The following is an 18,757-nucleotide window of genomic DNA, read 5'->3' on the forward strand; positions in this document are numbered from 1 at the left end:
AGCAATACATATATCATCATTCTGTGTTATGGACCTTGTTTTCCATTTTAGCTTAGAATTTCCTGAAAAATTCTGTCCTAATTGAAATTAAAAAGAAAGAAACCACCTTTATTTTTGCGCACTTATTTAGATTAACTTTATATACCCTCAACAAACCGTGAACAAGCAGCATCATATTTCATTTTGATGTACATCCTGACAGAATATGAGAATTAAGTCATGGGATCGAAAAATTGAACATAATTCTTCCTGAGGCAATTAAGTCATCTGAAGTAACATCCTGACTATCCTAGTTGGATATTTTGAAGCTTGAATTGCCACTTTAACAGTGCTTTTTTGCTTATTCATCTCTCTGCAAGATCAGTAAGCTTTGTGGTTAACCTGATGCATCATGAATGTGTGTGCGCCATATTTACTTGGCAAACAACTCTGCTACATATTTATCATATTGCAAATAAGACTCACAGTAAATTAATCAAACACAACATCAGCGCTAAAGCAAAATACTGGGTATGCTGGAAATCCGAAATACAAATAGACTGTGCTGGAAGTATTTTGCAAGTCTGGTAGAACCGCTGGGTAGAGAAACAGAGTCAACATTTCAGATCAGTGACCTTTCATCAGAACTGTTGAACTAAAGTGTTGCTGTTTTATCTCAGCAGATACTGCCAGACCTGCTGACTGTTTCCAGTAACTTTTTTTCTGTATCGACATTTTGAGTTATGAAAGGTAGACTCAATTTTAAAACAGCACCCCAGCACATCATTGCTCCATGAGACATCTCCACTTGCACCCAACTCCATGGGGACTTAAAAGCCAACTGGAAAATTCCAGTCAATCTCTGATCACTGTCCTGATAATTGGTTTAACAAGTTGTCATTCCACCCAGGATCCAGCCGTCACAGAAATGGCTTGGGGAAAGGATGGTGCTGACAAATTCACATGCTCGCCGTCAGTATCAAAATATGAGCCCATTTACCTCTTGTCCTACTCAAACTGGTGGGTCAAAGTTCACTACAGAATGCTAACTTCTCACCTTACTAATTTCGAGATTTTATTTTAAGATTTCAAAATTGCTAAGCATTTATGTCCATGACTTGTTTTGCACTAATTTAATCAAAGTACTGTTCTGACCATAAGATGTCCATGTTTTGCAATAGAATCGCACAAAAACAGTGCTGCATCTCGTATATGGAGGACCACAGCTGCTTAATTGGCATGAACTTTGCAAAAGAAAATGAAGATTGCTACACAAACCCACATGATGCTTGTGGAGCAGACATATACAAGGCAAGTATTTAACAGAACACTACCTTACTCACAAAGTATTCAAACCATTCATATTCCTTGTAAAAAGACAGGTTGTGATATGATGGTACTCAAATGTCCCAATTCTATTAAATGTAGTTGTTTGTTCTAAAGGAGGAAACAGAAACGATGCATGTTTAAAGCATCTCATAGAACATCCTGAATGACTTTACTGCTCATGAAATACTCAAGGTTCATTCACTGTTGCAAACTGCTACATGATGCAGACCATTTTAGAAATCTTTAATTTGTAGCTTGCTCAGGACTTTCAAATGAACAATTTCAGTAGAAATGCTTGTATTTAGAGTCCAAATATACATTTAGAGGGCAGTTGTCCTACAGTGCAGTTGCAGGTTGATATTTATAGATTCAATTGTTAAAGGTACACCCAATTACACTGGTGGCTGCATGGACCCCACATCCAGCAAAAAGTGATTTTGCAGATCTAAGTAATATGTAGTAGGCTTGGCTGTGTTGTAATATTAACAATTCAAATTCAAGTTAATAGAGGACACAGCTTTGAGATTAGAGCTGAACCTGTTCAAGGTGAAGTCAGAAAACACCATTGGACGTAAACAGTAATGAAAATTGCTATCTCTTTCATCTAGAAAGCTGTTGAGGCTGGGACTCAACTGTAAATCTCAAAACTGAGATTGTTAGATTTTTATTATACAAGGGTATGGGATTATGGAAGCATGACAGGCCAATGGAATTAATTCTGGCCCTGATCTGTTTAAGTGGGGAAACAGAATCGATAAGCTGAATGGCTCCCCCTTCTTACATATGAAAAAAGCCTACGGACTGTAAACGTTTGTAAATATGAACAAATTTGCAATAACCTATTTCATGAGATACACAACAAATTGACTTCTGACAGCATCCATTGTAAATATTTTGATTAGTTTCAAAAGGACACTGCGGCACTGGATACGGATGCCATTTTTTTCCAGTCCTGAGATTTCAGTCTGATTCTAGTCTAGATTGCTGAAATAAAACTCACTTGTTTCTGCCACTAGTCTCCAGATCAGCAACTAACGCTGATTATTATTCAGCACAGATTAATATTAGACTGGCCAGCTCACTCAGAAGGCCACAAGTTTGAATGTAGAAGGATGTAAGGCTGGGACTAAGAGACAATTGGCCTACAGTCTGATCTGATTTCTGAGTTATACTAGAAATTTAACACTGGTGAGTACTCAGGATCATTTTTAATCCATTTGAAAATTAAGAACTGCTTGATACTTTAGTGTAAAGTTTTATTGCTTAAAGTTTGTGAAATTTTGATCTTTATATGGATAAATCAGAGTTTCTAAAAGCCGCAGTCATAGTAATAAATCATCTATGAAGTAACATTATATTTTAAAAATGTCATAATATTTGCCTTAATGCAACTGTCTACTTTCTGAAACGTTTGGAGCCTGATTTTTTTAATTTTACCTTTCTCCTTCTGAAGGAGGCTAAGATGCCAGAGACGTTCTTACTAAATTCCTAAATTCCCATTTCAAATTGATGGAATTTAAGGATGGAAAGGTCATCTGTGTCATGAGATCGGAGTCCAAATTTGAATGGTGGAATTGTGCTCTGGGCACCTATGCTTTGGACCAGATGGTTAGGCTCCTGTATCCTCCCCTCCCACCCCTTACTTCTCTGAGTTGAAATCAATTCTTGACACACAATGCATATTTTTAAAGCAACAACTTGATATTATAATGCCTGCAAGTTTTGTTTTGTTATAGTTGCTGAACTAAATGTTTCAACAAAAAAAAAGAACTTTGAGTTATCCAGAAAATGTTCCTTACAAAAGGAGTCAGAATGTGCATGAGGGTGAAAATGCACCATATTTGGGCTTGGCCTATGCAAGGAGGTCTGGACTAAATAGACTAGGACAAGTTCTGTAGAAGTGCTACTGGATCCAAAACGCTAACTCTGATTTCTCTCGATAGATGATGCCAGATCTGCTGAGTTCTTCCAACAATTTCTGGTTTTGTGTTTGTTTGAGACTAGGACAAGGCTTCCCAAAGTAGAGGGTCATGGATTTTGAACTGAAATTTTAGCGTGACATGGTCCAAGGTGGCACTGGCTGCTATGGAGCCCTGATCAAGGGAAAAATTAAGAGACCACCTTAAATCATCACAGGCTTTACAAACTGTTGCTGTGGCCTAAAGTGCCTTGCTCAACTTACTGTTGCCTGGCCTGTTGTACCCGCTATGTTATAGAAAGGAACCTCCTCATAGCCTTCTCTATTCCCCCACTCTTAAGGATCCTTCTCAAACCCTTACACTTCTCACTGGGTGTCACAATAACTTTCGAGGCTTGTAATGGGGTCCCAGTGGAATAAATATTTGTGACCTCCTGGCCTATGGCAGAAGATGATATCAAATAGATGGCAGGTGCAGATACACTTTAAACATTTAAAAGACATTTGAACAGGCACATGGATAGGAAAGGTTTAGAGGGATATAGACCAAAGACAAGCAAGTGGAATTAGTTTAGTCTGAGAAACTTAGTTGGCATTGGAGCAAAGGGTCTGTTTCTGTGCTGTATTTCTCTATCACTCTAAACAGCTGGGGTTTGCATACATCATGCTTAATTTATCTATTTCACCTCAAAACATTTAAGTGGGATCCTACAATAGGAATAGGACCTCATGCCTCCTGCCTGCTTTAGATGAATGACACTTAACTCAAAAGTAGAAATATACAAAAGTAGATTTCTCATTCAAATATCAATTTTGTAGCGGAACAATTTTTTTCTATGTTTCTTCTCTGATTCTTCTTCTAGAAATGCTGTGACTGCTGTACATTAGGAATTACGTTTCGGAGCCAGTACGGAATATGTGAAGAAAAGCCAAGTCTCGGCTATCCTTGCAGTCAGGCATTTTTAAGCTGTTGTGAGGGAGCTGAAGATATTACTCACCTGCCAGTACGAAGATGGCTCAAACCAAAGCCTCTACCGGAGACTGGTCCTGTTCCTGACCAAGGTTTGATTTAGATTTGCAATTGGACTTTTCCCGAAGGAAACTAAATCAGTAAAATATCACCCTCAACTATTAAATCCCATGCATGACAAAAATGATAAGTCATAGACTACAAAGGACTGGGTGGATGGGGTGGGGTGGGGGGATTGTGGGGAGGGGGTAAGTGTTAAGCTGTCAGCTACTTCTTCCTCATTTGTAAAAGCAGGCAACAGTTGCTTGGAAATCCATCAGTGAACATGTGTGCCCATTTGCCAGGCTAAATTATCTTTGTCAGGTTCTTGAATGGGATCCAAGGTTCACACCAAAATAAGATATGCCACTTGGGTAGCACTCGGATGCTGATGTGTCACATCCATTTCTGACAGGTCCAAAATCTTTACTGGTGGGAGAAAGAGGGCAAGAGGGAGTAACTGAGCAAGAAAGCATGAATTCAGCAGACATAGAATCAATGAATCCCTACAATGTGGAAACAGGCCCTTCGGCCCAACGAGACCACACAACCATCCAAAGAGTAACCCACTCAGACCCATTCTCTATCCCTACATTTACTCCAATTCACCTAACCTGCACATCTTTGGATTGTGGGAGGAAACAGGAGTGCCTGGAGGAAGCTCACACAGACACGGAGAGAATGTGTTAACTCCATACAGATAGTCTCCCGAGGATGGAATGGAACCTGGATCCCTGGCCCTCTGAGACAGCAGTGCTAACCACTGAGACACAGTGCTGCCCGTATATTTGAACTCAGTGCCAAATACAAACAGACCCATTTTGGCAAGAGGCTTAAAACCCAGTCAGGGATACACAAATTTGTGGAGTAGATGTAAACATTCTTAAAGAATGGGCAAACTCTGTCTAACTGCTTTGGATTTAAAATGCCGTATTCTTGAAATTTTAATAAAAAGGGCTACAGCTCAAAGTAAGAGTTTCAAAAAGAAATTTCTGTGCACTGCTTTGATTGGTAAAGTTATGTCAGAAAAGAATATAGCATGTGTCCATGCAGTTTCAATAACGTTGCATGTTGCTATTTTCTCAGGATTATCAGTATGGTCTTTTGAATGCTTGTCTGAGTTTCAAATACAACAATAATCTCAGCAGATTTTCTGAGATCACAGTTTGTCTGGCAGATTTTTTTAAAAAATCCATTGAAGGATCAGCTTTCTTTCTTGTGTTTATTTTATAAGAAATTAACCACATGAACAGATTTAAAAGCTTTGACTGGGTTTTACGAATCCATTGTTAAAAAATTAATAAGTCTGTAGGAAAGGGATGTGTATTAGGTAAAGCAAAGTGATGGAATGACTCATTGACAGTGCTTCAAGCTACACTTGCAAAGAAATAACATTCACTGATGCATAGTTTGGCTCCTGATGTCATTATAAACTTTTGTCTCAACAAGAACAAAAGAGCTAAACTCTAGAAGTGAGGTGAGTGTGACTGTTCTTGACATGAACGCAGCATTTGACTCTCCATCTGTCTCCCTAATGCTAGTCTACCACTTACAATACCCAGGTCAGGAGTTTTATGGATTACTGTTCACTTGCCTAAAGACTGCAACTCTGTAAATACTCAAAAATCTTGACACCATCCAGGATAAGGTAGCCCACTTGATTAGTAATTCATTTGCCTCTTTGATGTTCACTGTTTTCACTGCAGATGCATAGCAGCAACAGTTTGTACCATCTACAAGATGCATTACAGTAACTCACCAAGGCAGCATTTTCCAAACCTATGACTTCTACCACCTAGAATGAAGAGGGTAGCAATTACATGGGAATACCATCAGCTGCAAGTTCCCTTTCAAGTGACACACAGGTGTGACTTGGAAATATATCACTGCTCCTTCAGTGTTGCTGGGTCAAAACCCTGGAACACCTTTCCTATCAGAACTGTGGCTGTCCCAACACCGAAGAACTGTGACATGGAAGCTCACCATCACCTTCTCAAGGACAATTAGGGACAAAATAGGCAATATATTCTGGCTCAGCCAGTGACAGCCACATCGCATAAGTGGAAGAATGATCTTTCAATATCCAAAATCTGCTTCCAAGATTCTGTTCACACCGTTCAAGGTGGAATGGAGAATAATGAACAGTGTACACATGCCTAGGTATTTGGCACCGGCAGCTTTTGGAAAATCTTCATTAGACTGACAACCTCAAAGTGATATGGGGATTTCAATGGTTTCATTCTTTGAGACTATTGCTGATGCAGAGTCCAGTCAGCTCTCAACCTGAAAACTCCTCAAACACTGGAGAAACTTTGACCGATCAGTCCCTATAGCCTATTCAGGCATCGTAACTTATTGACTATAACTACCACTTGAGGCTTTTATTGTCATCTTTTAAGCCAATATTTAAATTAAACCTGAACAAAACTGATAATGCTAGCACTGAACTATGGTGGAAGAGAGAGATTGAACAGACTGAAGTTGTTTTCCTCAGAACAGAGGAGATTGTGATGTATAAAAACATGATGGGCATAGAGATGGTTGGCAAGAAGAAATTTTGCCACTGGGTAGAGGGTGAATAACCAAGGGGCATAGACTTTAGATGAGGGATAAGAAGTTTTGAGGAGATTAAGGAAAAGTTCTTTCACTCAGAGGGCGTTGGAAACCTGGAACTCACTCTGCCTATAAGCAGGAACGCTCATAATATTTACGAAGTACTGCATTTAGATGTGCATGCATAGTGACAAGGCTATCGGCCAGGTGCTGGATTAGAATAGTTAAGTAGTTTTGTCTGATTTTGTGCCGAATAGCCTTTTTCTGTGCTGTAGACCTCTATGTCTGTATAAAGCTCTCAGCATCCACAGCATCCTGTTTGGAAGAATGATAGGCCTGATTCAACAGGGAGTTAGAAAGGTACAGGAGGATGAGGGCTAAGGACAAAAAGTACTGATGTGGAATGAAACATACCTGATCTATCTAAAATCCAGCACAGGGATTATGGATTGTTGTATCTTTCTCTGATTTTGTGGTAACAGAGAAACATATAAGTTAAACAGGGAAATTTGGACAGGATTTCAGGCAAGTGAACAGAGCACTGCCAGCCATTTTGGGAAAGCTTGATTTAAGACCCGGCAAAGGAACCCGCTTTCATGAAGTAGGCAGCCATTTCTTCTCCAAACATTCCTTGTTCCAGATAGATAATGGAGACAGTCTGAGACCCAGCCAGCCTCCAGTTTCCAGATGTGAAAGGAGTCAGTTCAACTGACTACTTAGCAATAGGCTTGGGTAGCAGAGCTGAAAATGTCTTGCTGGAAAAGCGCAGCAGGTCGGGCAGCATCCAAGGAACAGGAGAATCGACGTTTCGGGCATAAGCCCTTCTTCAGGAAGGTAGCAGAGCTCCAGGCAAACTTACAGGCTGGCCTTGACACTGCTGGAGCACAGGCGAAGTCAGAGCTCACCCTGTAGTGTGGTCTTACCCTCAGAAGTTGTGGATTTGCAACTTTCAAAATTGAAATTAAATTTTTGAATAAGTTGTTGAGGTGTCTCCATGATGGATTTTCTCAGTTAATTACTACTCATGGCAGAGGGCTGCTTCTCATAGGCTGAAGGCTTCTGATTGACACTCTAGCTTTGAGAGACAGCCTGCTGCCCTGAAACTTCTTTCCAAGTCAGGGGAAAGCATGGTCTCCTCTTGCTGAGACATCGTGATCCCCAGATTAAGCTACCACCAGTCATCTCTCTTGAATGAGAGAACAGTCCTATAGCCCTTTGGGACTATGACAACTTTACTTTTATCTTTATAGAGCTGCCAAACCTGTGATATTTTCTGGACGGTACTGCCAAACACCCAAAAAGGAGAATTGCCACATTAGTCCTTGGCCCCTCGTGAAGGGCAATGCACATTCCCAAAAGCCCTTCCATGCACCTCCAGGCACACAGTGGCAAAAAAACGCCCTCAAAATTCCCTGATGCTTCGAGAAGGTATAACTATTGTATTTGTCCAGCTACTGTACTTATCATGTGTTCTCCCCAACCTCACACCAACCTCCTCTTCCCCTAGTCCACCAGCTCAGTAAACCCTGGCTAGTCAGTATTCATTGAAACCTGCTAGTTTGCAAATGATAGTCATGAGGCCTGCCATGAGATTGGTTATTGGTTCTCATTAGAGCTAAGTGTTCAAGACTGTCTAATTGCTCTGTCCTCCTCCTCAATATGAATGTGAATCCTGTTATGCTTTTTGTTTATGAATTGTGATTATCCTAGCTTATTTAAGTTAGTTTTAATAATTTGAGACAACATAATTGCATTACTGTGTGAAAGCTCACCATTATGAAAGGCTCATTCCTGCATACACTGGGATAAAGAACAGTATATGTGGTGATATTCAGACTGATTGACTCATGTTTATAGCCTGAAGTGGTGGAAAGGAGCCGTAAAGGCTTTCATTGTTATTCAGTAATTTACCCTCAGAGGCCTGTGAGTCTGTGGAATATAATACAACAGTTCATTTGTTATAGTTGGCACAGTGTAGTGCAGTTTAACTGTCATGTTTCAATGTGCATAGGTTTGTACTTTTATAATGCACTGTATGAAAGCAGTAGTGAGAAATAGATGTACTTCAATAATAGCTTACTAAAAAAAAGTGGTGTTATAATTACATGTATGATTGTCTTGCAAATTTAAAAGTAGCTGGATGTTTCTATTTTAATAAGGATAAAGCTATCAAATTCTAAATAGTTACATGTCTGCTTTGCATATTCAGTTTTGTTTAGAAAAATGAACTGTTTACAACTGCTTTTCCCTACTTATAACATGTGTGACTCTAGATCCTTGATTTTGTATCCTGAGGTATCATAAAAGCTGCATTGCATTGCATTGCCAGTCCAACCTGAAAGTAAATATGTCAAAAATCTGAGTGACAGAACTCAATAACCAAAGGCAATGAATGATTTGAGAGAATCAATGCATACAATTTGGACCTAATCTCTCTGGCTCTGTTGCAAGTTCCTGCGGAGTTACCATTCACACCTCAGTGCATTTCTTTGCAACTCCTCTGTACATTGCTGCAATAATGTAAATTCTGCCATTCAGCAAAACTACCAGTTCATATTGCAGTTCATTCTACACAAAAGACATTGGAGTGGATCTCATGGTCAGTGACACCCATTGATGACATTGTATAAAACTGTGCAGAGTCCTCCCTAGCCCTAACCCAACAACCTCTCCATGGCGAGAGTTCTGGCTCATTCGAGAGGGAATTTGCTCCTGATATTAACTGCAGTGAGACATAGCAGTGAGAGCTGTTCAGTGCAGACAGTTGTGGCAGTAACATACACTCACTGCATCACAAAAATTCTAAAGCAGGTTGTGTAGTGGAATGGGATAAGTAAATCAAGGTTGTAGTTGATTATGTTTACATCAGCAAGGCTGAGAAAAGAACACGAGAAAGGATGTAAAGGAGAAAGACTTAGATACAGCACTAGAGAGCTGTATTGAGTAACGTGTAACTATATAAATATGAATTTATGGTTCTGAAGAGAAGGAGAGAATCTTTCTCTGAGATAAGGACAAGATACTAGAGATGAATTAACAAAAGTGATATGGTACTATAGCAGCAGAACTATATCAAAGCTGTAAGCAAAGGAATAGAGATATAGGGTCAGCATATTTTTGTACACCATTTGCAGACAATGTAGTCATGAGGTAGGGTGTGGAGAAACCTAATACTGACTTTGAGCTGTTAACCAAGTAATTGATGCATATGATAATCCAAAAGCAGATCTGATGATATAAAGAGAATGTTTAATCAATAGCCTCAGCACGAGTGAAGTAGATGGAAGTGCTTTTAAAAGAAATATATGGGGCAGGAGTCTTAGAAAATTCATTCACTGAATGAGGGCATCCTTGGCTGTGAATGCATTTATCGCCTGTCTGAGTTGCCTTTGAAAATATAGTTGTGCCTTTTAGTCCACTTGGTGTTGCTTGACCCTTAATGCCATTTGGGGAGAATTCCAGGATTTTGACCCAGTGACAGTGAAGGACTGGTGATATATTACCAAGTCAGGATGATCAGGGGGAAACTTGCAGGTAGCAGAGTTTGCAAGTATTTGCTGTCCTTGTCCTTCTAGATGGAAGTGGTTGTGGATTTGGAAGATGTTGTGTCAGGAGTATTGGTGAATTTCTGCACTGCATCTTATAGACAGTACACACTGCTGCTATGGAGTGGAGTGTTTGTGGCAGAGGGAGTGGATACTTGTGGATGCAGTGCCAATAAGGACTCGGAAGGACAGGAAACGATCTGGAATTGCCAGGTACCCACTGTGACTTTCATGTCAGGAATTGTTTCTGTCTAGTTTTTCTGTAGTGTGTTGGAGAATACGAAAATGCATGTCAATGAGGTGTGGTTAGTTACTAATGGAATGCTAATGCATGCAAATAGGCCCCTCACCACTCACTAGTGAGATTCTCATCTCATTCTTCAAAGCTTAGTTGCAGAATTTGAACGTTTGTTTTCTTGACTTTCGGAATCTCATTTTTCCATTCTCACCATATTTTCCCAAATGATTCGCTACTGTGCATACCATTCAGAGGCTGAGGAAATTCCACCGAAAAGTTTTAAAGAGACAGACCTCAAAATTTAAAAAAGAATCGGCCAGAATTTGTTCATCCTCTTTTCACCAGTTTGGCTTAAATTTTCTCTTGGTTTCACAATTAATCTTGTTGAAAAGAATTGATAACCAAATTTCCCACGGAGCTCATTTTTCTACACTGGAGCGAGAAACAATCCAAAAATAAGCATGAATGTCAAACACTGATAGGGTCTTTGACCATGATACCTCACAATAAGAAACTCTGCCTCTACTGTCTCCGATATTATCCAGAACAGAGATATGTCTGGCATGAAGACCATTTCAGCTTTCAGTTATTCTAAATACCTAGGGAACAGCTATCTGAGGAAGTTCATATGCACTAAACGTGACAGCGCTTAGGTTGCATATAGCCCTGGTTTCAGCAGAGTCAAACTCCAGATATTGTACTCAGTTGAGGTGAATCTAGATTCTGGATTAGTGGTGCTGGAAGAGCACAGCAGTTCAGGCAGCATCCAAGGAGCTTCGAAATCGACGTTCTAGGCTGTGTGACATCACATTTCTTGAAAATCCATACCAGTGCATTTCTAATGTACCAAAAGTTTGCATTTTGCAGATGGAGAGCAGATATGAAAAAGAAATATGAAGGATTTTAAGTGATAATACCACAGACAAGTCAAGTGATTGGGAAAATTCAGGTGAAGTAAATCAGTTACATGCAAATGTTTGTGAAGAGGATACTTCCTTTTCTGGGAAAATCTATACCTAAGTTGTCATTGTCATAAAAATCAGGGCTTGCCCATTTAAAAAAGATGAGACAGATTCTTTTGTTGCCTCTCAGGAGTCACGAGACTGTGAAACTCTTTCCTGAAAAGGTTTTGGAAGCAAAATCCTTGAATATGTTTAAAGCAGTGGAAAATAGATTCTTGAGAAGCAAGGGGGTGACACGTTATCAGGGTAGGTGGGAATGTGGATTTGAGATTACAGTCAGAACAGCCACGATCTTATTGAATGGCAAAGCAAGTTCGAGGGGCTGAACACTCTACTCCTGCTCCTAATGTTACATTTTTGCAAGTTCTTTTGTTAAAAGTACAGCTGCTATTCTGTTGTGCAAAAAGGTTCACTGAAAAGCTGAACATTACAAATAAAAACCTGATTTTAAAAAAAATCAGCAAGTTACAAATGCCACATTTGGAAAAATAGAAATATTGGAAAGGAATTTAGAAAAGACAAAAGATTGGATTTTAACTCCCAACATTGTGAGCTGATAACATTTTAAAACCCTCCGATCTGGCCCCAGCAACTTTCAGCTCAATTCCAAACCTAACAGAGGATGGATAGCAGAGAGCAGCTGAATCATTCCCATCAGGAGGCAAGCTCGAAAAGAAGAAAGAAAAACTGGCATTTTATATCGTACTTTTCAGGATCACAGTATTCCTGAAAGTGCTTTACAGCCACAGATATATGATAATGTGCTTTGTGATATTCATTGACAGGCAAGTCATTTTTTTCTTCAAAATAGTGCAACGGAATCTTTTGCAGTCACTTGAAGAGACAAATGGGGCCTTGGATTAGTGTTGTATCCAAAACACTGCACCTTCAATTGTTTAGCAATCCCTCAGAATGGCACTGAGGTGTCAGTCTAAATTTTATGCTCAAGTCCTGGATTCAGACTTGAACTAGAATCACAGAATTGTATTACAAAGCATGAATGAACTGCACAGAGGCTGGTATTCCCATCACCAAGTCACCCTTTGCAAGGTACACTGGCTATGGCCAGCACCCTGACTGAGGAGATTGTAATTTCCTGGTTATATTGGTCAGACAGGCCCAATCAAGGACCTCGTGGTAAATGAGGTTAACCTGGTTCCAATCACTACAGAGCAGAAGCAGAGCAGAAGATTGATGAGCCATTTGGCTCATCACGCCAGTGCCAGCTCTATGAGCCAGTGCCAGCTCATAATCCCTGCCTTTTCCACAATCCCTCCACATTCTCCCTATTTAAATAAACATCCAATGCCCTCTTGAATGCCTCAATTGAACCTGTCTCCACCACACTTACTTCCAGTCAATGCAGTCCAAACATGACTACTAACATTACGAAAATATTTGCCCCAGACCAGTGAGCCTGATGTTAGTGGTGGGTAAGTTAGGAATTACATATATTAAGAAAGGCAAATACTGATTAGGGAATAGTCAACATGGTTTTGTGCATGGAAAATTGTATCTCAGTAACTTGATTGAGTTTTTTGAAGAAGTGACAAAGAAGATTGATGAAACAGCATTGAATGTTATCTATATGGACTTCAGCAAGGACCTTGACAAGATTCTGCACGGCAGACTGGTTAGCAAGGTTAGATGCCATGGAATTAAGGGAGAGCTAACCATTTGGATATAAAATGGGCTGAAGTTAGGACACAGAGGGTGGAGTGTTGTTTTTCAGACTGGAGGCCTGTGACCAGCGGTGTACTGCAAGGATCAGTGCAGGGTCCGTTGCTTTTTGTCATTTATATAAATGATATAGGACGAATGGTTAGTAAGTTTGCAGATGACACCAAAATTGGAGGTGTAGTGGACAGTGAAGAATGTTATCTCAGAGTATAATAAGACCTTGATCAGATGGAGTTTAATGTAGATAATGCAAGGTGTGCAACTTGGTAAGGCAAATCAGGGCAGGATTTTACACTTAATGGTAGGGTCCTGGGGAGAGTTGCACAACAAATAGAACTTGGGGTGCAGGTTCATAGTTCCTTGAAGGTGGAGTCACAAGTAGACAGGGTAGTGAAGAATGGTTTTTGGTATACTTTATTGGTCAGTGCATCAAGTATAGGAGTTGGGAGGTCATATTACAGCTACACAGGACATTGATGAGACCACTTTTGACAAATTGTGTTCAGTTCTGGTCTCCCTGCTATAGGAAAGATATTGTTAAACTTGAATGGATTCAGAAAAGATCTACAAGCATGTTGCCAGTTTTGGAAGGTTTGAGCTATAGGGAGAGGCTGAATAGGTTGGAGCATTGGAGGTTCGGGGCGACTTTATAAAGATTTATAAAGTCATGAGGGGCATGCTGAATAGCCAAAGTCTTTTTCCCACGATAAGGGACTCCAAAACTAGTGGGCATAGGTTTAAGATGAGAGGGGAAAGATATAAACAGGACCTATGGCACAACGTTTTCACACAGAGGGTGGTGCATATATGGAATGAGCTCCAGAGGAAGTGGTGGAGGCTGGTACAATTACAACATTTAAAAGGCATCTGGATGGGTACACGAATAGAAAGGGGTTAGAGGGATATGGGCCAAACACTGGCAAATGGGACTAGATTAATTTAGGATTTCTGGTTGGCATGGGCAAGCTGGACCAAGAGTCTGTTTCCGTACTGTACAACGTGATGACTCTATGACCACACATTTGCTTCCTTTGCAAAGCACTTTAAAACTGTGTTCTCTTATTTGCCATCCTTTTACGAGCAGGAATAATTCTGCCTATTTACTCTGTCGATTCCCCTTATGATTTTGAAAATCTCCCCGCACCCTTCACTCATTCCAACTTTTCCATTGAGTTGTCATAACTGGCATTTCTTATGGCTGGAGCCTTGTGATGTATGTGGAACTAGTTTGCCAATAGGGTTCCTTTGAATAATCACCGACAGCAGCAGCTAGTTTTCTTTTCATAGAGTGGTACGTTCAGAAATTTGAGATTATGAAAATCAGTAGGCCTGCAGCACCATTAAAAAAGTGTTTACATCCACGTTATAACTTCATGACTCACACAGTTAAGGTCCTTGTAATAACTAAATGTGGTCTACTCAAGTGGCCCTCTGAGTTCCAATTGCCTTCATCTGTGAATCTGACAGTCTCTTTTATATAACTAGCAAGCATGGGATCTGTTAGAAAATATGGGGATTGGGGGAGGACTACAGCATTCCGATTCTGTGTGCCATTTTTAAATGATTAGAAGATTCAGTGAAAAGCCCTCCTAAGTCTATTCACACTGATTTCAGTGAAAGAATGTTGTACAGTGTAGACGATGCTGTAGCTATAAATTCACCTATTCTGTGGCTATGAAAACACATTGCAAAAAAGGTTTAATATTAATCAAAAATAACCAATGAAATTGTATGTAGATTCAATATAAAAATTTACTAACATTTTTCTTTATAGAGAAAAGATGGGACTTAATTTCATTTAGGAATATGCTGTTGCATCAAACTGATGGTTGAAGTAATAACACAGATGATTCTAGTTGGCAGAAAAGAAATGTGTGTTGGAAACAATACCTTGGCTCTAGCTCTGAAGCTGTCTTCAGGTGGAGCCAAATGAAAGGAAGAGAAAAATGTGTTGGCAGGAGATTCTGACAAATTCCAAAGACCAGTGGAAAGTACTCTTTGATGTACATTACACTACAATAATCCAGGTTATTAGTATAATTTTAATTGTACCCCAACAATGTAGCAGAAGAGCAAAAGTGTAAGCTAGCTTGGTTTTCTTAACTTGGAATGTCAAAACTGGAAATTGAAGTGACTGCAAATTTGAAGAATGATAAGTAAAGTAATTTTTAAAAATTGAAGCAGTACCTATTAATCATGCAAATTTAAAGAAGATAAAGCAAAAAAAAACCCATAAATGACCATTTATTAAGAAATCATATTATTTCTGTTACGTTGACCTGGAACAAAGTTAAAGAGAGAAAGCTTTTCCAGCCTATAGTTTGAGAGAATTTCTGTAATAAGTATGTAAAAAGATAAGGTAAATTTATAACAAAGTCAGGAATTCCATATTGTATTTAAAATATAGCACCAAATAATACATTTCAAACAAAAGTGCCTGTCTTGAATAAAATCCATCCTCAAATGTGAACATCTGAAGCTAAGATAAGTCTGACTGTAATTGTGTGAAAATTGCAGCTACTGCAACCCCACTACCTACAAAGCAACAAATAGCAAACTTCAAAGACGGTTGAATTCTAATAATTCGGTTCTGAAGAAGAATCCTACTGGACTTGAAACAGTAACTCTTTCCCTCCATGGATGTTTATTTTCTCCAACATTCGCTGTATTTGTTTCAAATTTCCAACATCTGCAGCATTTGACCTTTATTCAGAGATAGTTCATTGACTGAGGAGTGCTTTAAGATATCCTAAGGATGTTAATAGCCTTAGATAAATCAAATTTCTTTCTTGTCTCTAATGGATAAGCAAATGCTTGGAAATGAAAAGTACTCCTTTTAAAATCTAGTTGATTTAAATTGAAGTCAGCTTCATGCAGTTCTTTTCTTAGAGTATCTTTTAATTTTGTTATGTGATGGTTTTCAACTCAAAGGAAGGTACTTTGAAGAAAAGACAATAATTTTGGGTTATTTCACAGAAATTAGTCTTGCATGTCATTATGAATTATTACAAATTTAATTAAATCACTTACTTTCAGTGTTGAGCTACTTTCTCAATGATTTTGATGCTAACAGTATTTAGTGGGGTCATAAAAATAGACAAATGGAAATTGGCATGTATAATAAAGGCTTCTTTCACATTTTCCGTTGTTTTTGTATGTGCAGTGTGATGAGGACAGATGGAAGGAAGTCTTGCCTTTATGTGGAAATAACAAAAGGAGAATGCCATTTTTAACTTTTGGATGGTGGCAGGGTGTCCTCAGCAGTTAATCTCCACCCACATAATACTGTCTTCTTTAAAGACATCACATTACTCTGTGTTTGCCACATCATGAAGTTCTTGCATTCCAATAAATCCTTTTAGTGCCAGCACTGGAAAATGACTGCATCTGATAACTATTTTCCTGCAAAGTCATTACTTTTAAAAGAAAGGAACAAACAGATATATTTCAGTCAATGAGTTACATGTGGAATTATTTTGAATTCTGAAGAATCATACTATCTTTAAAACTATTAGTCACATATTCCTACCTTAGCCACAACAAAGCATCTGCATGATTCCAAAGTTCCACATTATTTCTAAGCTGGGATATGTTGCGCCCTTATATGATATAAAGCATGGAAATCAGATGGACAATAACAACTCGGGACTTGAAAGGAAAAGATTGAATATAAAACTTGTATCATTAGAAGAAAAATGTCTCACACCCTTGTGAAATCTAATGTTGTGAATGTGGGTGTGTGATTTGCCTAGTCTAAGTAAGCACTGTTGGGGAACAGACCAAGAAAACAGAGTGGCGCAACATAGACACTTCCCTTTCACTTGGGAATTTGTTACAAAATAAGCTAATGGAATAAATGTCTTCCATCTGTAAGGTTGCCACATGAAGTCATTTTGAGTAGTCTTAACCCAAGGATTGATTTTAATTGTGTCTGGACTTTGTGATGTCCAAGTTGGAAAACCAGGACACATGTGCAATACACTCATCGCCCCAGAGGACCAATCTGACCCCACTAAGAAAAGAAGTTTACTTAACTGCACAGTCTGTTCATCTTTACTACAAACTTGTTGCAGCCTGACAGGGCTCAGCTGCCAGTTAAAATGCCATTGTTATCCTATTGACATCCTTGCATGTCAGTTAGCTTTTTAATGTATCTGCAAGTGTCTCATCCAGAATCCAAACCTATGGTGCTAAAATCAAAGATAAAAAAATTATCCACAGCATGAAAATGAGCTCATTTGGTAAAAATTAGAAATGTTAGAATTAACATTGATGGGAATAAAAGATAAGTGGTGGAGGAAGTAGTACTTCTTAGATCGTCTTTCTCTGTAGATCAAACCTAGGCTCATTCTTCTGGAATACAAGAGAGATCTTCCTCCTTTTGAGTAGTCCTTCTGAATGGAGGATGAGTTGTTCCCACGTTGGTTTGATGGTTTCCGAGATGGCTGAACAGTCCAACCTATGATCAGCAGACTCTGCCACATACAGAGCAGTTGGATGGTTCAGATAGATATATCATTGGAGAGGTCTATGCACATTGTTTAATGCCTCAGCTTCACCTCTACTTGTTCCTAAGAATGTTTCTCAATGTGTTTGGCACCTTCCCAAAGGAACCTTCTCCATTTTGGTTGATCAGAGGCCAGAGACTTCTACATATCAGTGGGCTATTTGGGTGCTTTGTGAATGTTCTGAGGGTGTCTCCAAACTGTTTCTGTGTTCTGCTGAGGTTTCTTGCTGCAGTTGAGTCTGAGTACTACAGTTGATTCGGGGGTCTGGAGGCAGCCATGTCAACAATGTATACTCCCCAGTGGGGCCAGTTGAGGAATTAGCACCTTGATACAGGTCACATTGGTTTAGGAGAGAAATCTGCTATTGGACATTTATTGTTTTCACCAGATTTGGATTATCTTGTGAAGACACAGCTGATGGTACTTCACTAGTGCTTTGAAGTGCTTATTATAGATTGTTCAATCTCTGATGCATATTAAGAATATGGAGATCACTGTTATCTGGTAAACCATAAACTAAGTCTTGGCTTTGATATCCTGTTTCTCAACTTCTCTTTTCCCTATTAAGCCAAAAACTGAGGTGGCACATTGGAGATGGATTTTGACACCTATATCTGCCTCTTTGAGGCTTCCAAGTTGTGAAAAATAGTCCAAATTTCCCAGGATCTTGCATTGGTCTTAATTGATATGGGAAGGGTTTGAGCTTCAGGGCTGTTTTGAGGAAGACCCTAGTTTTCGAGGTATTTAATGAATAGTGCATTATCTTATAGAAAAAAAAATCTATAATTATCTGGAGCTCAATTTTGGTGCACCCTGCATCCTGGAGCTCAATGACTGAAGTTGAACTGATTTTAGTTTCAAATTGAAGGCAGCTTAGGTTGAATAGTTGTCTTGACTATTTTGTATGTTAACTCCATACTTGTCTGTAATATACTGAAGATGGGGTGCAGTGATACAGTGAGCAAGATGGAGAAGAGGGTCAGTGTGATCATATAGCCATTGACTAGCCCAATTTTTCATTGTAATAGGTTGCTGT

General features: G+C 39.2%; 1 protein-coding gene across 7 annotated transcripts in view; it reads left to right on the forward strand.

Annotated features, from left to right (window-relative positions):
• Positions 1 to 18,757, forward strand: part of fbln2 (fibulin 2) — a 187,234-nt gene that overhangs the window by 106,012 nt on the left and 62,465 nt on the right. For all 7 annotated transcript variants that reach the window (XM_087994267.1, XM_043707999.2, XM_043707995.2 and 4 more), the window contains 2 exons: positions 1,161 to 1,290; positions 4,090 to 4,288. In XM_087994267.1, coding sequence (XP_087850393.1) covers positions 1,161 to 1,290; positions 4,090 to 4,288 — 329 coding nt within the window. The remainder of the gene's footprint in view (positions 1 to 1,160; positions 1,291 to 4,089; positions 4,289 to 18,757) is intronic.

The sequence above is a fragment of the Chiloscyllium plagiosum genome, unplaced genomic scaffold (assembly GCF_037043375.1).
Source record: "Chiloscyllium plagiosum isolate Xiang-an unplaced genomic scaffold, Cpla_swu_hap1 HiC_scaffold_14, whole genome shotgun sequence".
NCBI classification, from domain to species: Eukaryota; Metazoa; Chordata; class Chondrichthyes; order Orectolobiformes; family Hemiscylliidae; genus Chiloscyllium; species Chiloscyllium plagiosum.